Below are 21921 nucleotides of genomic sequence, written 5' to 3'. Positions count from 1 at the left end.
CAGGCTGTGAGCGGCTGCCCGGTTTCTGGGCACCGAGGTCAGAGGCCCTGACTTCCCCCAGGTGGGGAGGTCCCCGGCCCGCCCCCAGGCTGCCCAGGCCCCGCCCCAGGCTGCCCAGGCCCCGCCCACCAAACTACCCAGGCCCCGCCCCCAGGCTGCCCAGGCCCCGCCCCAGGCTGCCCAGGCCCCGCCCCAGGCTGCCCAGGCCCCGCCCACCAAACTACCCAGGCACCGCCCCCAGACTGCCCAGGCACCGCCCACAAGGCTGCCCCAGGCCCCGCCCACCAAGCTGCCCGGGCCCCGCCCTCCTGGCTGCCCAGGCACCGCCCACCTGGCTGCCCAGGCCCCGCCCACCTGGCCCGTGCGCGCTGCCCCGCGGCCCCACATCGCATCCCTCCCCCCCTGCCCGTCACTCTCTAGTCCCTCTGCCCTGCCTCTTGCCCCACGGCCCACATACCCCAGTGAGGGCTGCGCCCTGGAGTCCTTCACCACGCCTTTGCCCTCTGTGCCCGACATTCTGCTTCCAGATGAGCGGCGCCTGCCCCTGCCCCCCTCACACGGCTCTGCCAGCTGCCGGTCCTCCTCGAAGGCGCTGGCCACACGGGGCCTGGCAGTGGAGCGGCCCCTGGGCAACCTGACAGCACTGCCGGGCCGGTCCGGCTGCCGCCCGTCCACACGCCCACACTTCCCGCTGACTGCCCTCCTCCCGCCCGCCCGGCCCCGCCGGCTCTGGAACAGGTCTGGAAATTGCCTGACAAACAGGGAGATCTGGGAGGAGGTGGAAATCACTGGGTGGAATGTCAGCGGGGCCACCGCAGCCAATGGTGCCTCCCCGCGCAGCCCTCAGCCAGCAGACTCCAGAGCCCGTCCAGGTGCCTGCAGAGTCCTCATGCCCGCCCCCCCCCCCTGCACCTGCACCACAGCGCCCTCCTCTGCCCTCCCCACAGACAGCCCGACACCACAGCGCCCTCCTCTGCCCTCCCCACAGAGCCTGACACCACAGCGCCCTCCTCTGCCCTCCCCACAGACAGCCCGACACCACAGCGCCCTCCTCTGCCCTCCCCACAGACAGCCCGACACCACGGCGCCCTCCTCTGCCCTCCCCACAGACAGCCTGACACCAGGGCGCCCTCCTCTGCCCTCCCCACAGACAGCCTGACACCACAGCGCCCTCCTCTGCCCTCCCCACAGACAGCCTGACACCACGGCGCCCTCCTCTGCCCTCCCCACAGACAGCCCGACACCACAGCGCCCTCCTCTGCCCTCCCCACAGACAGCCCGACACCACAGCGCCCTCCTCTGCCCTCCCCACAGACAGCCCGACACCACAGCGCCCTCCTCTGCCCTCCCCACAGACAGCCCGACACCACGGTGCCCTCCCCACAGACAGCCTGACACCACGGCGCCCTCCTCTGCCCTCTGACCGCCAGGCAGCTGTGGCCGCAGAGTGCTGCCTCCTTCCTTTGTCCCTTTGTTCTCCGACCAGTCCCTTTCACCCAGCACATCACACCTGCCTTTCTCGAAAGATCACACAGCAGCCCTGGCCGGTGTGGCTCAGGTTGGAGCATCCATCCTGTGCACCCAAGGGTGGCGTGCCAGAGCCAATTCCAGCATGTCAGCAGGGCTGGATCATCTGGGACGGTTAAAAAGCATCTCCCCCAAACCTGAATAGGAATTTCCCCAAACCTAAAGATTTGTATATATTGTTTGCTGCCAGAAAGCTCACGCATCTTAAATCTGCGTGTTATTGCCTCCTGTTGGCCAAACACCCCAAACTGACAATGCTTCTGTACCCTAGCCTTTGAAGCCCTACCCTTTGAAGTGTATTATCTCCACCTTGCCTTAGGACAAATTGTGTTAATAAATAGCACAGGGTCCTTAGACAAGAGGTAGTCTTTTATCTCCTTTGGCTGAAGACCCTCTGGCCCCCAATGCCTTTCAAAATTACCTTTCGTCTTTGGACTCCTTCCTAATCTGTGCATCAGCTCCTTTCTCCAGATTGCTGAATCCTTATTAATGCTGGGACAAGAATCCCAGCAGTGGAGAGTTACTGGTCTGGGCACATGCCTAGGTTTTGAGTTTGGTTCCTGGTTAGTCAATCTATGCTTATCGCTTCTGTTGATGTTTCTGTTTCTCTCTTTCTCTCTCTCAAAAATAAAAAAAATTACATGGCAGACTAAAAGGGCACAAAACAATGTAAAGAGACTGAACAAGGGTCAGAACCAGAATTGGATGAGGATCATATGAGCGGAGAGATGGGAATCTTGAGAAAGAATAAAAAAGAAATGTAAGACATAAAGATTAAGGAGCTCCTTGCTCAAACTTGACGTGGCTGGCTTCATTCAGGGTCTGACAACAGAAACTTCCTAAAATGAAGAGCAAAGACATGGAGACTCACAGCAGAACAAAACAAAACAAAACAAACAGACCAGAATACCCAAGAATGTGGGAAGCCACCAGACGTGGGACATGTGCTGAAGCAACAGTGACTGAGAATATTGGAGAACTTTACTTTGAAGCCAGGATAAACAGGACAGTTGGTACTGGTGGAGGAACAAACAACCTGTGTTTAAAACGGGCCGAAGGTCTCAGCAGGTATCTCACCAAACAAGATGCACAGATGGTAAATAAACATACGAAAAGATGCTCCACATCATATGTCATCTGGGGATTACAAATTAAAACAACAACCAGACACCACTGCGTACCTACTAGAACAGCCAAGATCCAGAACGCCGACACCATCAGAGGCTGGTGGGATTGTGGAGGCATGGGAACCCTCCTTCATTGGGGGCGGAGGTGGCGGGTGGGGAAGGGGGAGAGAGAGGAGTTTTCATCTCCCTGTTTAAGCAGAGAAGCCAGCGGTCTCAGGCCTTGTTGAGATAAAATTGCCAGATGCTTCTCGTAAATTCTGGGAAAGCCATAACAAAGAAAAAGGGAAACCTTCAGGGTTAATCTGAGCCGAGACATTTGGCAAAGGAATTTTTAAAAATGTAAACCTGTGGACAGGAGGGTCTATAACCCCCGAGTCCCCGCAGCCCTGGCTTCTTGGGCTCGCCGAGCAGCCCGTCTGTGCTCTAGGCCGGCTGTAGTCTAACACATTTTCTTGCCTTGCTTCTTTTTTTCTTTTTAATATATTTCAATATATATATATATATTTTATTGATTTTGTACAGAGAGGAAGGGAGAGAGATAGAGAGTTAGAAACATCGATGAGAGAGAGTCATCGATCAGCTGCCTCTTGCACACCCCCTACTGGGGATGTGCCCACAACCAAGGTACATGCCCTTGACCAGAATCAAACCCTGGACCCTTCAGTCCCCAAGCCGACGCTCTATCCATTGAGCCAAACTGGTCCCGGCTTGCCTTGCTTCTTTACTAAATGTCCCTGCTTTAAGAAGTTGGCTTTACTACCATGCAGTGGTCTGGAGTCACTCATTTGGATTCCTTCCCATGAGATTGATAAGAACCGCCCTCTTCCTTCAGCTCAGAGAGTCCGACCACACGTGCTGTCTGTGAGGTGCCTGGAACAGGTGCAGTTTACTGAGCCTCCCTGGGCACGACATCCAGGCCTCACACAGCCGACCTGGCACAGGTAAAGCGCACGTAACATACACTGAGCGGCCAGATGATGATGGTCTCTGAACGCAGAATCATCTGGCCACTCAGTGTGTATCCTATAGAATAAAAGGCTAATATGCAGATTGTCCCCTCAACCAGGAATTCGACCAGCAGGCAGGCCAGCCAACCGCCCATGTCCCCTCCCCCTGGTCGGGCTGGCCGGACCATGCTCTGGGCCTCTAATTTATACACTAGAGTGGCCAGACTAGTATGCGTCCCCGCCAGAGGGACCCACTCACTCCGCAGACGCCCTTCGAGGTCCAGCGCCACCCCAGCTGCGGCCGGCTGGGAGGGACGGCGGAAGGTTGGCTCCAGGGCATGTCCAGCCCGTCTCGCCCGGTCCTGCCCCTCTGGCCACCTTCTAATCAATTTCCTTTCCATGTGCATGAACCCATCGGAGAACGAAGGGACAAAGGAAGGAGGCAGCACTCTGTGGCCACAGCTGCCTGACTGGCCAGGTGCTCTGTGGGGAGTGAGAGGAGGGCGCCCTGGTGTCAGGCTGTCTGTGGGGAGTGAGAGGAGGGCGCCCTGGTGTCAGGCTGTCTGTGGGGAGTGAGAGGAGGGCGCCCTGGTGTCAGGCTGTCTATGGGGAGTGAGAGGAGGGCGCCGTGGTGTCGGGCTGTCTGTGGGGAGTGAGAGGAGGGCGCCGTGGTGTCAGGCTGTCTGTGGGGAGTGAGAGGAGGGCGCCCTGGTGTCAGGCTGTCTGTGGGGAGTGAGAGGAGGGCGCCGTGGTGTCGGGCTGTCTGTGGGGAGTGAGAGGAGGGCGCCCTGGTGTCAGGCTGTCTGTGGGGAGTGAGAGGAGGGCGCCCTGGTGTCAGGCTGTCTGTGGGGAGGGCAGAGGAGGGCGCCGTGGTGTCGGGCTGTCTGTGGGGAGGGCAGAGGAGGGCGCCCTGGTGTCGGGCTGTCTGTGGGGAGGGCAGAGGAGGGCGCCGTGGTGTCAGGCTGTCTGTGGGGAGGGCAGAGGAGGGCGCCCTGGTGTCAGGCTGTCTGTGGGGAGGGCAGAGGAGGGCGCCGTGGTGTCAGGCTGTCTGTGGGGAGGGCAGAGGAGGGCGCTGTGGTGCAGGTGCAGGGGGGGGGGGCGGGCATGAGGACTCTGCAGGCACCTGGACGGGCTCTGGAGTCTGCTGGCTGAGGGCTGCGCGGGGAGGCACCATTGGCTGCGGTGGCCCCGCTGACATTCCACCCAGTGATTTCCACCTCCTCCCAGATCTCCCTGTTTGTCAGGTAATTTCCAGACCTGTTCCAGAGCCGGCGGGGCGGGGCGGGCGGGAGGAGGGCAGTCAGCGGGAAGTGTGGGCGTGTGGACGGGCGGCAGCCGGCCCGGCCCGGCAGTGCTGTCAGGTTGCCCAGGGGCCGCTCCACTGCCAGGCCCCGTGTGGCCAGCGCCTTCGAGGAGGACCGGCAGCTGGCAGAGCCGTGTGAGGGGGGCAGGGGCAGGCGCCACTCATCTGGAAGCAGAATGTCGGGCACAGAGGGCAAAGGCGTGGTGAAGGACTCCAGGGCGCAGCCCTCACTGGGGTATGTCGGCCGTGGGGCAAGGGGCAGGGCAGAGGGGCCAGCGGGGACGGACCGGGCGGGATGGGCTGGACAGGCCCTGGGGGGCAGGGATGAGATGTGGGGCCGCCGAGCAGCGCCAAGGGCCAGGGCCTGGCTCCTCGCAGGGTGGGTGCCGCCCGCCCTGGTTGTCACTGTCCTGCATGGAGCCCCTGGGGAGCCTCAGAGGAAGCCGGGGTGGGGAGGAGGCAGGGGTAACAGGGCAGGCAGGGGTCCCCAGGGCTGGGCCTGGTGGAGAGGAGAGGCCAGACCTGAGTCTGGCTTTAGGCTCCACAGTGAGACTGTCTCTGGGTCGGAGATGTTGCCTTCTCGCCACAGACGATGCAGAAGCTGCCGGAGTGCGGAGGAGGATAAATAGCTTGGGCGCAGGCCGGCGCAGGTGGCCGTGCTGTGGGCGGGGTGTCGCCATATCCTGGCTGTGGGGAGGGCAGCTCAGGTCGGCTCTGGATCCTTAGAATGCGTGACGGTGAGACCGGGAGGCCCAGTGCGCTGAGGCACACCGCCCCTCAGCGCCAGCGGCCAGCTCTGCCCCCTCCCGGGCTGCAGTCCGCCCATCGCCCACGGAATAGATTCCGACTCCCTCGTGAAGTCTGGCTGCGTCTCGTTCTCAAGATCTGCCCTCACAGGGCCCCGGCACCCAGGGTCTCCGCACCCAGGGCCCCGGCACCCAGGGCCTCCGCACACAGGGCCTCCGCACACACAGGGCCTCCGCACACAGGGCCTCCCTCCGCACACACAGGGCCTCCGCACACAGGGCCTCCGCACACACAGGGCCTCCGCACACAGGGCCTCCCTCCGCACACGCAGGGCCTCCGCACACACAGGGCCTCCCTCCGCACACACAGGGCCTCCGCACACAGGGCCCCCGCACCCAGGGCCTCCGCACCCAGGGCCTCCGCACCCAGGGCCTCCGCACCCAGGGCCTCCCTCCTCACACACAGGGCCTCCGCACACACAGGGCCTCCGCACACACAGGGCCTCCCTCCGCACACACAGGGCCTCCGCACACAGGGCCTCCGCACCCAGGGCCTCCGCACCCAGGGCCTCCGCACACACAGGGCCTCCCTCCTCACACACAGGGCCTCCGCACACACAGGGCCTCCGCACACAGGGCCTCCCTCCTCACACACAGGGCCTCCGCACACACAGGGCCTCCCTCCGCACACACAGGGCCTCCGCACACAGGGCCTCCCTCCGCACACACAGGGCCTCCGCACACACAGGGCCTCCCTCCGCACACACAGGGCCTCCGCACACAGGGCCTCCGCACCCAGGGCCTCCGCACACACAGGGCCTCCGCACACCCAGGGCCCCGGCACCCAGGGCCTCCGCACACACAGGGCCCCCGCACACACAGGGCCTCCGCACACAGGGCCTCCCTCCGCACACACAGGGCCCCCCGCACACACAGGGCCTCCGCACACAGGGCCTCCGCACACACAGGGCCTCCGCACACAGGGCCTCCGCACCCAGGGCCTCCGCACCCAGGGCCCCCGCACACACAGGGCCTCCGCACCCAGGGCCCCCGCACACACAGGGCCTCCGCACACACAGGGCCTCCGCACCCAGGGCCTCCGCACACACAGGGCCCCGGCACCCAGGGCCTCCGCACACACAGGGCCTCCGCACCCAGGGCCTCCGCACACACAGGGCCTCCACACACAGGGCCTCCGCACACAGGGCCTCCGCACACACAGGGCCTCCACACACAGGGCCCCGGCACCCAGGGCCTCCGCACACACAGGGCCTCCCTCCGCACACACAGGGCCTCCGCACACACAGGGCCTCCGCACCCAGGGCCTCCGCACACACAGGGCCCCGGCACCCAGGGCCTCCGCACACACAGGGCCCCGGCACCCAGGGCCTCCGCACACACAGGGCCTCCGCACCCAGGGCCTCCGCACACACAGGGCCTCCGCACACACAGGGCCTCCGCACACACAGGGCCTCCGCACCCAGGGCCTCCGCACACACAGGGCCTCCGCACCCAGGGCCTCCGCACACACAGGGCCTCCGCACACAGGGCCTCCGCACACACAGGGCCTCCGCACACAGGGCCTCCGCACGCGCTGGGCCCTCTGTTGGGAGCCCCCCTGCCCCCCCGCCCCCCACAGGAAGTCAGAGTCTCCGGCCGGCCTCCCACAGAGCCTGCAGCGCCCTGTTCCTATCCGTGAGGCTGTTGAATTCCTTGTCAGCGTTGTCCCACGTCTAGACTGGGTTTCCTGCCCCAGGCGTTCCCGGTGTGCACAGGGGGCCCTGCCTCACCTGGGAAATGACAGCTGAGCGGGGCTGGGGTCCTGGGATGGGCGTCACACAGAGACAGAGACACACAGAGAAACAGACACAGAGAGACACACACACACACAGAGACAGAGACACACAGAGAAACAGACACAGAGAGACACACACACACACAGACAGAGACACACATAGAGACACAGAGAGACACACACACAGAAACAGACACAGACACACACACACACACAGAGACAGAGACACACATAGAGACACAGAGAGAGACACACACAGAAACAGACACAGAGACACACACACACATAGAGACAGAGACACAGAAAGAGACACACACAGAAACAGACACAGAGATACACACACACATAGAGACAGAGACACACATAGAGACACAGACAGAGACACACAGAGAAACAGACACAGAGAGACACACACACACACAGACAGAGACACACATAGAGACACAGAGAGACACACACACAGAAACAGACACAGACACACACACACACACAGAGACAGAGACACACATAGAGACACAGAGAGAGACACACACAGAAACAGACACAGAGATACACACACACATAGAGACAGAGACACAGAGAGAGACACACACAGAAACAGACAGAGACAGACACACACACACACAGATACACATAGAGACACAGAGAGAGACAGACACACACACAGAGACACACAGAGACCCACACACAGATAGAGACACACAGAGATGGAGACACGCACAGAGATGGAGACACACACACAGAGACAGAGACAGAGACACGGAGTCTCCCCTCTGCCACAGGGAAAGCTGGCCCGGGAGGCAGAGCCCAGAGGCTGGGTCAGGCCCGGGGGGCCCTCTCCCCGGTTTGGCTTGCGTCTGGGGTTCTGGGCGGAAGGAGGCGGGGAGGCAGGCGGGGGGCTGTGCTGGCGGGTGCAGGCCACCCGCCCTCGGGGTCACAGGGGAGTCCAGCAGGATGTCTGGGAGCCCATGTGGGGCGGCAGAGGCAGGGTGGTGCTGAGAAGGCGGGGACTCCTGCCCACGCGCTCCGCTGCCTCCGCCCGGCAGGACGGACCCCTTCGAGGACACACTGCAGCGGCTGCGGGAGGCCTTCGGCGCGGGGCGCACACGGCCGGCCGAGTTCCGGGCGGCGCAGCTCCGGGGCCTGGGCCGCTTCCTGCGGGAGCACAAGCAGCGGCTGCAGGAGGCGCTGCTGCAGGACCTGCGCAAGGTGAGGGCGGGGCGGGCGGGGGCGGGCCGTCCAGGTCAGTCCTGTCCACGCCCAGGCCCTCCCCGGCCCGCGTGCTCACGCACTCTCAGCACTGACTCCTGGAAGGGCAGGGGGGTGGCTGCTCCACCGCCGACGGGGAAACGGGCTGGGGGGGGTGTAAGTCCCCCCGGCCCCCAGCGGGAGGAGGCGGAGCTGGGACCGGGCCCCCTCCCTGTGCAGGGCCCGGGGGACCCGCAGTGCTGTCCCCGGACCCTGGCTCCTTGCCCCTGGTGGGGCCCTCTGGGGACCCCTCACACTAGATCCCTTCCCGGCCCGCCCGCCCTGACCCCTGCGCTCCGCCCCGCAGTCGGCTTTCCAGGCGGACTTGTCCGAGCTCATCCTGTGCCAGAAGGAGGTGGAGCTGGCGCTCCGGAACCTGCACGCCTGGATGAGGGACCAGCCGGTGGCCAAGAACCTGGTGAGCTGCTGGCCGGGCCCCCGCGCCGACCCAGGGCGAGGCCCTGACTCCGGGGACCCCCGTGTCCTCATGGGGACGCCACTGCACAGGCACCGCCAGGCCCTGGAAGGGGGGCTGGGGTGTCCTCGGCCGGGCCTCACCGCCCATCTCGCCCCCAGTTGACGCCGCTGAGCTCGGCCTTTGTCCGGAAGGAGCCCTTCGGCCTGGTGCTCATCCTCAGCCCCTGGAACTACCCCGTGAACCTGATCCTGATGCCCCTGGTGGGCGCCATCGTGGCCGGTGAGGCGGGCTCCGAGCCCTCCTGGCCCACTAGCCCTTTCCCCAGGGGAGCCCGGAATCCCACTGTGAGATGCCCTCGCCTGGCACACCCTCCCTGCACCTCTGCTTTCCGATGCCAGCCCCTGGGTGGGGTGGGGCCCCCAGCGCCCCCCTGTGTCTCCCCCGTCTGCCCCTGCAGGGAACTGCGTGGTGCTGAAGCCGTCAGAGATCAGCCAGGCCACGGAGAAGGTCCTGGCCGAGGTGCTGCCGCAGTACCTGGACCAGGTAAGCGTGCCGTACCGCTCCGCCCCGCGCCCGCAGGCCTGCCCCGCCCGCCTGGGAGGCCCGCTGTCCGGGCCCCGTGTCCCCTGAGTGCCGTCCCTCCCGCAGAGCTGCTTTGCCGTGGTGCTGGGCGGCCCCGAGGAGACCGGGCAGCTTCTGAAACACAAGTTTGACTACATCTTCTTCACGGGTGAGGATGGCCCTGGGGCAGGGCGCCCGAGAGCAGGCGGAGCGGGCTGCGGCCACCAGCCAGGCCGCTGGGCCTAGGAGGGCGGGGTCCCGGCAGCATAGCCAGGCGGGTGCCAGGCGGTGTCCGAGCCTCTGGCCGAGGCCCGTGGAGGGTGAGGGTCCATCCCATGTCCTCAGGGAGCCCTCGAGTCGGCAAGATCGTCATGGCCGCGGCCGCCCAGCACCTGACGCCCGTCACGCTGGAGCTGGGGGGCAAGAACCCCTGCTACGTGGACGACGACTGCGACCCCCAGACCGTGGCCAACCGCGTGGCCCTGTTCCGCTACTTCAACGCCGGCCAGACCTGCGTGGCCCCCGACTACGTGCTGTGCAGCCCCGCCATGCAGGAGCGGCTGGTGCCCGCCCTGCAGGCCGCCATCACCCGCTTCTACGGCGAGGACCCCAGGGCCTCCCCGGACCTGGGCCGCATCATCAGCGACAAGCACTTCCAGCGGCTCCGGGGCCTGCTGGGCTGCGGCCGCGTGGCCGTCGGGGGCCAGAGCGAGGAGAGCGACCGCTACATCGGTGAGTCCGCCCTCCCGCCCGGGCCCGGGCGAGGCCCTTCCTGCTGGAGCCACAGCGGGGCCGAGTCCGGGCCCTGAGGTTCCCAGGGCCCCACGGATGGAGCCCAGCCAGGTCCACGGCTGTCGCCACGACTCCCGGACACGAATGCCACGTGTCGCCGTGGTCTGAGCCTGTGACCCCGCGACCCCGCCCAGAGCTGGGCCCAGGTCCAGGCTCCCAAACGCAGACCCCCAGCCTCAGCCCCGGGCTCCTGAGAGCCCGCGGTTCCCGCCTGGGCACCCGCCGGGCTGTCCTTACAGAGCGGCCCGGCCTCTGGGCCACACGGCTCCGTGGTGACGCTGCTGCTCCAGCAGGCTGGGCCTGGGCCCTCGGGCTCCAGGGCTGAGACCCCGTCACCCTGAGACCGTAAGACCGCGCTGGGCCCGGTTCCCGGTCCCCACTCAGGGCCGTGGGGAGACTCTCCCCTAGAACACCCCGAGCCGGAGCCGAGCCGCCCCCTGTGCCCGGGCTGAGCCGCCCCCTGTGCCCGGGCTGAGCCCCCTGTGCCCGGGCTGAGCCGCCCCCTGTGCCCGGGCTGAGCCCCCCCTGTGCCCGGGCTGAGCCCCCTGTGCCCGGGCTGAGCCGCCCCCTGTGCCCGGGCTGAGCCCCATGTGCCTGGGCTGAGCCCCCTGTGCCCGGGCTGAGCCGCCCCCTGTGCCCGGGCTGAGCCCCCTGTGCCCGGGCTGAGCCGCCCCCTGTGCCCGGGCCGAGCCCCCTGTGCCCGGGCTGAGCTGCCCCCTGTGCCCGGGCTGAGCCGCCCCCTGTGCCCGGGCTGAGCCGCCCCCTGTGCCCGGGCCGAGCCCCCTGTGCCCGGGCTGAGCCCCCTGTGCCAGGGCTAAGCCCCCTGTGCCCGGGCTGAGCCGCCTGTGCCCGGGCTGAGCCACCCCCTGTGCCCGGGCTGAGCCACCCCCTGTGCCCGGGCTGAGCCACCCCCTGTGCCCGGGCTGAGCCACCCCCTGTGCCCGGGCTGAGCCCCCTGTGCCCGGGCTGAGCCGCCCCCTGTGCCCGGGCTGAGCCCCCTGTGCTCGGGCTGAGCCCCCTGTGCCCGGGCTGAGCCCCCTGTGCCAGGGCTAAGCCCCCTGTGCCCGGCTGAGCCCCCTGTGCCCGGGCTGAGCTCCCTGTGCCCGGCTGAGCCCCCTGTGCTCGGGCTGAGCCGCCCCCTGTGCCCGGGCTGAGCCCCCTGTGCCCGGGCTGAGCCGCCCCCTGTGCCCGGGCTGAGCCCCCTGTGCCTGGGCTGAGCCCCCTGTGCCCGGGCTGAGCCCCCCGTTTCCGGGCTGAGCCCCCTGTGCCCGGGCTGAGCCCCCTGTGCCCGGGCTGAGCCCCCCGTGCCCGCAGCCCCCACGGTGCTGGTGGACGTGCAGGAGGCGGAGCCGGTGATGCAGGAGGAGATCTTCGGGCCCATCCTGCCCGTCGTGACCGTGAGCAGCCTGGATGAGGCCGTGGACTTCATCAACCGCCGGGAGAAGCCGCTGGCGCTGTACGCCTTCTCCCGGCGCAGCCAGGTGGGCCGGGCGGGGCCGGGGCAGCGGAGGCGCCGAAGGGGTGCAGAGGCCCACCCTCACCCCGTCGCCTGGCGATGGCTCCCGCACAGGGCGCCCGGCAGGGGAGGGCTGGGCACCCAAGCTGCCAGACGGTGCCTCCTGCCAGGCAGCCTCCCTGTGGACGGACGGTTTCTGAGCCTCGCACGCTCTGTGCGGTGGGCAGAGCCGGTGGGGGGCGGAGCTAAGCTGGTCCTCACAGGCAGACCAGGCTGAGAGGCGATGCTGCCCAGGAGGGATGGAGCCGGGGACAGCGGCCGAGCCCCCGTTCCCGGCGATGAGCCCCCCTCTCTGCCCTCGCCGCCCAGGTGGTGAGCCAGGTGCTGGCGCGGACCAGCAGCGGCCACTTCGGAGGCAACGAGGGCTTCCTGTACCAGACGCTGTGGTCCATGCCCATGGGGGGCGTCGGTGAGCCGCCCGGGGATGCCGGGATGGGTGACCCAGGCCCAGAAAAGCCCGGTGTCGCCTTCACTCGCTGTTCATGGCGATCCAAGCCCCGGGCCTCTCGGGGCCTCCGTGTCCCTGTCTGCAGAACGGCCCTCGATGGCCAGGCTTTCCCTGAGCGCCCGGCCCGGGGTGGGCAGGGGGCGGGCAGGGGGCCGCCAGCCTCAGACCCCCCCTCGCGTGCCCGTGCAGGCCACAGCGGGATGGGACGGTACCACGGCAAGTTCTCCTTCGACACCTTCTCCAACCCCCGCGCCTGCCTGCTCTCCCCCGCGGGCCTGGAGAAGCTCAGGGACCTCCAGTACCCGCCCTACTCCGCCACCAAGCAGAAGCTGGTCCGCTGGGCCCTGGCCTCCCCTGGCTGCACGCTGCTGTGAGGCCGGCCTCTCGGCCCCCCAGCCCCGCCCGCCGCTGCGGCCACGTGCTCGGTCCCCGAAAGGCAGCGTCCCCCCAAGAGGCAGAGGCCCTGTCCCCGGGGTCGTGTCTGGACGGTCTCCCCGCGGGACAGGCCCTCTGGGCTCCTCTCTCGGCGCCGAGGGTGGCGGAGCCCTCGCCCCCAGGCTGGGCAGTGGGGGGGGGGGCAGAAGGCACTCGCTTGCCCTGGTGGCGTGGCTCCGCTGGTGGGCATCGTCCCACGCCCCGAAAGGCGTGGCCCGGGTCCCTGGCAGGGCACAGGCTCCGCTGAGGCAGCCAGGCCCTGTCCCTCTCTCACCAGTGTGCCATTCTCTCCCTTCCTCGCTCTCTAACCAATAAAGACATCGCTTTTTTGAGAAAGGGAATCGCTCTCTTATTATTAGGACCTATAATTCGGCTCCCCAAATACAGAGCTATCTCTTTTTTTAAAATACGTTTTTGTTGACTTTTAGCGAGGGACGGAGAGAGATAAACGTCGTCCGTAGGCTGCCTCTGCACGCCCCTTCCTGGGGACGCGACCCCCGCCCGTGGCCTGACCCGGAATCGAACCAGTGGCCTCTTGGCTCGTGAGCTGACACCTGCCGGGCAAAGACAGACTGTTTCTGCGCCTCCCCTCACACTGTGGGGAGCTGGCCTGAGTGGTCCGGCCTGGCCCCTGGGCTGCAGCACCCATCCCGCGCCCTCCTGCTGAGGGCCCCGCCCGAGGGCGTGCACGGCTGACGGGTGACGTCTGCGATCGGCCGGGCAGGGGCTGTGCACGCCGTCCTCGCGCTCTCAGGCTCCCAGGGGACGGTGGGAGCAGGCGGAGTCTGCATCCGGCCGCTTTGTCGGACACACGGGGAGGCTGAGGCCTACACAGGACAGGCTGGCCTGAGTTCCCCCAGCAAAGAGGGCGGAGCGGAGAGAGGGCGGGCGTGAGGAGACGCGTGGGCGAGGGCTCGGTCCACAGCGTGCCTGGTCCGCGGAGACCGGCCCCCTGCCCTCTCCCCGGCCTCCCCCGAGCCCTCCCTCCAGCACCCCCAGCGCCCGTGGCGGGTCCTCCCCCCCTCGGAGCCCTCCCTCCAGCACCCCCAGCGCCCGTGGCGGGTCCTCCCCCCCCCCCGGAGCCCTCCCTCCAGCACCCCCAGCGCCCGTGGCGGGTCCTCCCCCCCCCTCGGAGCCCTCCCTCCAGCACCCCCAGCGCCCGTGGCAGGTCCTCCCCCCTCCCCCCGGAGCCCTCCCTCCAGCACCCCCAGCGCCCGTGGCGGGTCCTCCCCCCGGGGCCCTCCCTCCAGCACCCCCAGCGGCCGTGGCGGGTCCTCCCCCCGAGCCCTCCCTCCAGCACCCCCAGCGCCCGGGGCGGGTCCTCCCCCCGGAGCCCTCCCTCCAGCACCCCCAGCGGCCGGGGCGGGTCCTCGCCCGGGGCCCTCCCTCCAGCACCCCCAGCGCCCGTGGCGGGTCCTCCCCTCCCCCCCCCGAGCCCTCCCTCCAGCACCCCCGGCGCCCGGGGCGGGGTCTCGGGGCCTGAGACTGAGGGAATCAGGAGCAGGATCTCCCCGGGGAATGGTCGGGAGGGCGGTCTCCACAAGCGGACAGGGTGGCCTCAGAGGAGGTGCTCCCAGGGGCTTGTTGGTGAGGGAAGGAGAGAATGGAAGAGGAAGCGAAGGGACGAATGGATGGAAGGACGGGGGGGCGGGTGGGGGGTGGAAGGCAGGCGAGTGGGTGGATGAGAGGATGGACAGTTGGTTGGGTGGATGGATAAACGATGGGTGTGAGGGAGGCCCAGAGAGAAGCTGAGGGACCGCTGGCCTGAGATGCCGTCCTCCCGCCTCTGCCTTGGGAAGCTGCTTCCTCAGACTGACCATTGGACTGAAGAGAGAGAGCCGGGGCGTGTGTGTGTGTGTGTGTGTGTGTGTGTGTGTGTGTGCCTGGTGTGTGTGTGTGCCTGGTGTGTGTGTGTGCCTGGTGTGTGTGTGTGCCTGGTGTGTGTGTGCGCCTGGTGTGTGTGTGTGCGTGTGTGTGTGTGTGTGTGTGCCTGGTGTGTGTGTGTGTGCCTGGTGTGTGTGTGTGTGTGCCTGGTGTGTGTGTGTGTGTGTGTGTGTGCCTGGTGTGTGTGTGTGTGTGTGTGTGTGCCTGGTGTGTGTGTGTGTGTGTGTGTGTGCCTGGTGTGTGTGTGTGTGTGTGTGTGTGTGTGTGTGCCTGGTGTGTGTGTGTGTGGGGGGGGGATAACTGAGGGTGTCCACGCCCAGTCTGGGCAGGGAGCCCAGGGAGCAAAGAACAGAAGACGCTGCTCGTCGAAGACTGGACATTCGCCGCCCTCGCCAGCTCAGCGCCTTCCCTCTGCCCTCGTGGCCGTCGCTGCTGAGGGTCAGATGGGGGCAGTGGCTCTGGGGCCCCTGGAGGTGGGGGGGGTGGGGGGGCAGTCCCGGTGGCCGGCTCTGGTGGCCTCCCATTGGCAGAGCAGTCACATGACTGCATCCTGGCCGCCAGGGAGGCCGAGGGCAGGAGCAGCCGGGAGGTGTTCCAGGGGCCACAACGGTGACAGGTCAGGGCCCTCCTCACTCCGCCCTCCCCCTCCCAGCCCCGTCCTCTCGCCGTCCCGCGGGCCAGGCTCCGCCCACTCCCTCTGAAAATCCACGGGAAACCCCTCAGGGGAGGGTTAACAACAACAAGAATAGGAACTCCTGTCAGGGCAGGGCAGCGCTGACCCTCCAGAAAAGGTGCCGGGGCGGGCGCCGGGGGCAGGTGGGGGCGGAGGGGCAGGTGGGGGTGGAGGGCAGGTGGGGGCGGAGGGCAGGTGGAGGCGGAGGGCAGGTGGAGGCGGAGGGCAGGTGGAGGCGGAGGGCAGGTGGGGGCGGAGGGCAGGTGGCACCGGAGGGCAGGTGGAGGTGGAGGGCAGGTGGAGGTGGAGGGCAGGTGGTGGTGGAGGGCAGGTGGAGGCGGAGGGCAGGTGGAGGCGGAGGGCAGGTGGAGGCGGAGGGCAGGTGGAGGCGGAGGGGCAGTAGAGGCGGAGGGCAGGTGGAGGCGGAGGGCAGGTGGGGGCGGAGGGCAGGTGGGGGCGGAGGGCAGGTGGGCGCCGAGGGCAGGTGGGCGCCGAGGGCAGGTGGGGGCGGAGGGCAGGTGGCGCTGGGGGCAGGTGGGGGCGGAGGGCAGGTGGTGGTGGAGGGCAGGTGGGGGCGGAGGGCAGGTGGAGGCGGAGGGGCAGTAGAGGCGGAGGGCAGGTGGTAGTGGAGGGCAGGTGGGGGCGGAGGGCAGGTGGAGGTGGAGGGCAGGTGGGGGTGGAGGGGCAGGTGGAGGCAGAGGGCAGGTGGAGGCGGAGGGCAGGTGGGGGCGGAGGGCAGGTGGAGGCGGAGGGCAGGTGGTGGTGGAGGGGCAGGTGGTGCTGGGGGCAGGTGGGGGCGGAGGGCAGGTGGAGGTGGAGGGCAGGTGGGGGCGGAGGGCAGGTGGAGGTGGAGGGCAGGTGGGGGCGGAGGGGCTGGTGGCGCCGGGGGCAGGTGGGGGCGGAGGGCAGGTGGGGGCGGAGGGCAGGTGGAGGCGGAGGGCAGGTGGCGCCGGAGGGGCAGTGGGACTCGCTGAGCCCCCTCGGTCCCATCTTTCCACAGACGGCCGAGCTGCCCGCGGGGGCTCTGGGCCTCGCCTCGCCCCCCAGCTCAGCCCGAGCCTCTGCAGGTGCCCCCGCCTGCGCCCGCGGGATGTGCTCGCGGCCGGAGCCCCCAGCGCCCCTGGGCCGCGTGGCCGTGGTCGGGGGCACCCACGGCAACGAGATGTCGGGCGTCTGCCTGGCGCAGCACTGGCTGCGGGCCCCGGGGAGCTGCGCAGGCCCAGCTTCGCCGCGGTGCCCGTGCTGGCCAACCGCGACCTCAACCGCACCTTCACCGGCGCCTGCCTCACGTGAGTGTCCGGCGACACCCGTCCCTGCGCCAGGCGCCCAGCCGGTGACCGGCACCGAGCCCCACCCACACCCCCTCCAGCCACCAGCAGGGCAGCGCCTCTGCTTTCAAAGCCTGTTCTTCCCGTTCCGATCAGACAGAACAAGCCGATACAGCCTCCTCCCGGAAGCCCTCCTGGCCTCGGGCCTGGCCAGGGCCTCAGGCTGCATTCACTTTACTTTCTTTAATGGACATGCGCCGAGCCCCACCTCTGAGCCAGGCTCTGGCCAGCTCAGGGGAGAGGAGGGGGAGTGAAATGAGATGCTGTTCTCAGCTTCCTGGGGGAGACAGAGGAAGAACCCAGGCACCACAGCCCCGGAGGCTAAATGCAGGGCGGGGGCTGCAGAAACCCGACCGGGGTGGTCAGGAAGGCTTCCTGGAAGAGGTGTTATCTCACCACTCACGAGTCCACGTTAGCCGGTGGAGAGAGGAGGAAAGGGTTTCCGGGAAGGCCCAGCAGGAGCACAGGCCCAGCAGTGAGACCGGCTGGAAGTGTGGCTGGAGGCAGAGCCCGTGAGGCAGGTGGGCCGGGCCAGGCCGAGGGCTTGAACCTCAAGGGGGCGGTGGGGAGCCAACAAGAGCCCTGCGAGGGCAGGCACGCCCGGAGGACGGAGGACCGGCCCTGGAGCCGCCCAGTCGCTCCTGCAGGGACTCAGGGCTCCCCCCGCCCCATTAAACCTCTGGTGATTGGGACTGCGGGCGGTGACACCCCATCCCTGCCCCTGCAGGGCCAGGGCCCGCCCGGATGACCCATACGAGGTGACGAGGGCCCGAGAGCTGGACCAGCTGCTGGGGCCCAAGGCCTCGGGCCAGGCCTTCGACTTCGCCCTGGACCTGCACAACACCACGGCCAACGTGGGCACCTGCCTCATCGCCGAATCCGCCCGCTGCGCCTTTACCATGCACCTGTGCCGCCACCTGCAGGTGGCCCCGGCCGGGGGAGCAGAGGGGGCGGCGGGGGGGGGGGAGAGCTCGCTGGGACGGGCTTGGGGCAGGTGCCTCCTGGGCTCCGGGCCCAGGGCCCTGCCACCCTCCGGACCCCCCGCCCCTCCCCCCGCTGCTCTGTGCTTCCTCCGCTCCCCCTGGACTCAGTCTCCCGCCTGGGAGGCCTGGCCCTGACCCGCCTCCGCTCGCAGCTGCAGAGCCCGGAGCCGCCCTGCCGGGTCCTCCTGTGCCCGCTGCCGGGGGAGGAGAGCTCCAGCCTCATCTCCGTGGCCAGGAGCGGACTGGGTGGGCCCCGCGCGGGGCTGGGGGCGGGCCGGCTGGGCGGGGCCAGGTGAGGGGCGGGGCCAGGCGAGGGGCGGGGCCGGCGGGGCGGGGCCGGCGAGGGGCGGATCCGGTGAGGGCGGGGCTGGGGGTGGGCGGGGGGGGGCGGCGGGGCGGGGCTGGGTGAGGGGCGGGGCCGGCGGGGCGGGGCCAGGCGAGGGGCGGAGCCAGTGGGGCGGGGCTGGGGATGGGCTGGGGGGGCCGGTGGGGCGGGGCTGGGGATGGGCTGGGGGGGCCGGTGGGGCGGGGCTGGGTGAGGGGCGGGGCCGGCTGGGCGGGGCCAGGCGAGGGGCGGGGCCAGTGGGGCGGGGCTGGGGCGGGGACGGTGGGGCGGGGCTGGGTGAGGGGCGGGGGCGGTGGGGCGGGGCTGGGTGAGGGGCGGGGCCAGGCAAGGGCGGAGCCGGTGGGGCGGGGCCGGTGGGGGCGGGGCCGGGTCTCCGAGCACCTGCCTGACCCCTCCCGCGGCCCCAGGCCTGGAGCTGGGCCCCCAGCCTCAGGGGGTGCTGCGGGCTGACCTTCTGCTCAGGATGAGGGCGCTGGTGGCCGCGGCCCTGGACTTCATCCAGCTCTTCAACCAGGGTGAGCCGGACCCGCCGGGAACGGGGCCCTGGGAGGGGGCCTGGCCCGGGGCCGAGGACCAGGCTCTGGGGGCTGGGAGCCAGCCCTGAGCGGCCCCCACGCCCCACCCCGCCGGGGCCTGGGGGGTGGGCTCCCACACGCAGCCTCCCGCAGGCGCCGCCTTCCCTGCCTTCGAGATGGAAGCGTACAGAGCAGTGGGCGGCGTGGACTTCCCGCGCACGGAGGCCGGGGAGCTGGCAGGCACGGTGCACCCTCAGCTGCAGGTGTGTGCGCGCGTGTGAGTGTGTGCGTGTGAGTGTGTGAGTGCACACGCGCGTGTACATGTGTGTGTGAGTGTGTGTGCGAGTGTGCGCGCGTGCGTGTTGTCGGTGCAGCTCCTGGGTCACAGCTTTGGGAGGGGTCAGAAAACGGGCACAGCCCCCAGCACCCCGGAGTCCGGAGCGGGGGCCGTAGCCTGGGCCCTGCCCGCCCGCACTGCCTCGGGGGAGCCCGGCCACAGGGTGCTCACTGAGCCTGTGGGGGCCCCGGGGGAGACGCCTCCCCTGGCTGGAGGGGGCAGCCGGGCCCTGCTTGGAGGTGCGAATACAGAGCCCTGTTCCCAGTTAATTCCTCACGCTCCCCTGTGCGAGTTAGCAGGGAGCCCGGCCTCTCCCTCTGCAGGCCTCCCCTTCCCGAACATCCCGGGCCTGGGGGATCCTGCGTCCACCAGTCCACCCCGCAGGAAGAGGTAGGCAAGGGCAGCCAGCCAGCTGCCATTCTCCTTGCTGCCACACGGGGTCGCTGTGGAGCAAGGCCCACGCCCTCCGTGGCCTTTGCTTTCTGCAGTGCCCAGGCGCCTTAGCCTGGCCTCATTAGTAAGTGTTCCCCACCCCCATCTGGCCTTCAGGGGTGAGGGGGCCCTCAGCGGGGCCGCCTGCTCTGTGCACAGGCCCTCCTCACGGCACCCCAAGCTCAGCCAGACCCCTCCTCCATGCCGAGCCTCGGGGGCCTCTGCTGCCGGTGGGACCCGGGGAGCCCCCGCCGTGTCAGGGACCGGTCATTCCGGATCTCTGCCAGGATGGGTGTCCTCTCAGGGGGCGGCCCAGCACGCAGGCCTGGCACGCACTGAGAGCCTGGCAGGGCAGGGGCATGGCAGAGAGGGGAATACTGGGAAGAATCTGGTATTTCAGAAATCCTCCGAAGGACCGAAGTGACAACTGTGGGAAAGTCGGAAGCGGCCGGCCGTTTTTGTCCATTTCGGGGTTTTCCCTGTGGCCGCGCTGTGGGAGGGGCCCTCCTGCCTCCGGGCCCTGAGCCGCCCCCGTCTCCCGAGCTGAGTGGTAACAGTCACTTTGATTGATTCCTTCCACAACTTTAACTTAGCCAACTTTTATATGACGTTCCCTGACTGCAAAGTGCTCTGAGCCAGCTCTGTAAGCCTCGGTGACCGAGGGAGCGGAGGAGCGGGAGGTGAAGCCACTTGCTCCGGGCCACACCGCCAGCAAGACTGTGCCCCAGGGCGTCCCCCCCCTGTGACCGCAGGCACACCCCTCAGGACAGCCGCTCCCCAGGGTGGCTGGCGGCTCCTCCAGGGCACGGGGCCGCTGGCACCTCGTACACACCCTGTCACTGACCGGGCGGTGAGGAGAGAGTGGGCGAGGCCTAAGGGGGGGCGCCTCTGGTCAGTCCCCGTGGGGTCACCCCGGGGCCGGGCAGAGGTCAGCCCAGCCCTCGGCCTCGCTGTCCCCCCAGGACCGGGACTTCGAGCCGCTGCGGCCGGGAGCGCCCATCTTCCAGACGTTCGTTGGCGAGGACGTGCTGTACGAGGGGCAGGCCGCCCTGTACCCCGTGTTCGTCAACGAGGCCGCCTACTACGAGAAGGGCATCGCCTTCCTCCTGACCGAGAAGCTCACGCTGTCTGTGCCCGCCCTGCCCGCGCCGGCCCCAGCCCCCTAACCCCGGCCCCTAACCCCGGCCCCTAACCCTGGCCCCCCCGCCCGGCCCCCTAACCCCGGCCCCTAACCCTGGGCCCCCTGCCCGGCCCCCTAACCCCGGCCCCGCCCCCACCCCGGCCCCTAACCCCGGCCCCTAACCCCGCCCGACCCCCTAACCCCGGCCCCCCCGCCTGGCCCCCTAACCCCGGCCCCTAACCCCGGCCCCTAATCCCGGCCCCCTAACCCCGGCCCCCTAACCCTGCCCCCTAGCCCCGCCCCCACCCCGGCCCCTAACCCCGGCCCCTAACCCCGCCCGACCCCCTAACCCCGGCCCCCCCGCCTGGCCCCCTAACCCCGGCCCCCTAACCCCAGCCCCCTAACCCCGGCCCCCTAACCCCGGCCCCTAACCCCGGCCCCCCTGCCTGGCCCCCTAACCCCGGCCCCTAACCCCGGCCACCCCTGCCCTGCCCCTGCCCCAGCCTCCTAACCACGACCCCCCCGCCTGGCCCCCTAACTCGGGCCCCTAACCCCGGCCCCCTAACCCCGGCCCCTAACCCGGGCCACCCCACCCGGCCCCCTAACCCCGGCCCCTAACCCCGCCCGACCCCCTAACCCCAGCCCCCCCGCCTGGCCCCCTAACCCTGGCCCCTAACCCCGGCCCCTAACCCCGCCCGACCCCCTAACCCCAGCCCCCCCGCCTGGCCCCCTAACCCTGGCCCCTAACCCCGGCCACCCCACCCGGCCCCCCAACCCTGGCCCCTAACCCCGCCCGACCCCCTAACCCCGCACCCCGCCCAGCCCCAGGCCTCCTGCCTGAGGCGTGATTCCCACTCAGAGGCTCCCTTGCCACCTTCTGTATCCCATGACCCTTGCCACACACACCCACCTCCGTGCCTCAGTTTCCCATTCTATAAAGTGGAAGGCTCCAGGGGCCCGTCTGGTGTGGTGCCTCTCTGTGGCCTCAGGATCTGGGCAGGCCCGGCCCCATGTGGCCTCGGCCACGCTGTGTCCGTGGGCCCGTGGTCGCCGTCCGTGGGCCCGTGGTGTCCAGCGGAGGCCTAACCTGCGGGGAGCTCGGAGTGAGGCCGTCCTCGGACCAGCAAAGGGTCCGCAGCGCCCTGCACGCCCGCGGCCGGAGGGATGGCGAGGAGGCGGAGGCGTGTGCCCAATATGTGCCCACGTGTGTGGCGCCCGTGTGTGCGCCCGCCCGGGGCTGTGTGTGCACAGGAGTCTCCGAGCACCAGTGCGTGGCTGTCGGGAGGATCTGTATGTGGTGGGCGCACAGCCCCCGTGCCTTTCCAGGTGTGATGAGATGTGGGAGTCGGCTGGGCGAGGCGTGAGCTCGACCCAGTGCCGCACACAGGGAGGAGCCGGGCAGGAGCGTTACCGCCGGGCCCCGGGCCCTGGCCACGCTGT

At 68.7% G+C, this 21921-nt stretch overlaps 3 protein-coding genes across 3 annotated transcripts in view; all 3 read left to right on the top strand.

The window, feature by feature from the left end:
* The window catches only part of UNC93B1 (unc-93 homolog B1, TLR signaling regulator), a 36819-nt gene extending 19000 nt beyond the window's left edge, over positions 1-17819 (top strand). Inside the window, exon 13 of the mRNA XM_045573774.1 lies at positions 17774-17819. The gene's annotated coding sequence lies outside the window, so the exon portion shown is untranslated. The remainder of the gene's footprint in view (positions 1-17773) is intronic.
* Positions 5066-12838, top strand: LOC118706853 (aldehyde dehydrogenase family 3 member B2-like). The gene is made up of 10 exons (XM_036416488.2): positions 5066-5139; positions 8492-8654; positions 9001-9111; positions 9270-9390; positions 9569-9654; positions 9760-9841; positions 10018-10404; positions 11779-11945; positions 12290-12389; positions 12618-12838. The coding sequence occupies exons 1-10, from the start codon at positions 5081-5083 to the stop codon at positions 12800-12802; spliced, it is 1461 nt and encodes a 486-aa protein (XP_036272381.1). The 5' UTR covers positions 5066-5080; the 3' UTR covers positions 12803-12838.
* ACY3 (aminoacylase 3) lies at positions 16449-21355 on the top strand. Its single transcript, XM_036416495.2, is given in 8 exon segments — positions 16449-16622; positions 16625-16709; positions 17476-17671; positions 17884-17977; positions 18485-18592; positions 18746-18855; positions 20324-20535; positions 21293-21355. Coding segments are annotated over 7 exon segments (909 nt in total). The 5' UTR covers positions 16449-16510; the 3' UTR covers positions 20528-20535; positions 21293-21355.
* Positions 21356-21921: the final 566 nt, after the last annotated feature.

Source organism: Pipistrellus kuhlii, unplaced genomic scaffold, assembly GCF_014108245.1.
Source record: "Pipistrellus kuhlii isolate mPipKuh1 unplaced genomic scaffold, mPipKuh1.p scaffold_m20_p_56, whole genome shotgun sequence".
NCBI classification, from domain to species: Eukaryota; Metazoa; Chordata; class Mammalia; order Chiroptera; family Vespertilionidae; genus Pipistrellus; species Pipistrellus kuhlii.
This window is presented reverse-complemented; position numbering and strand designations above follow the sequence as displayed.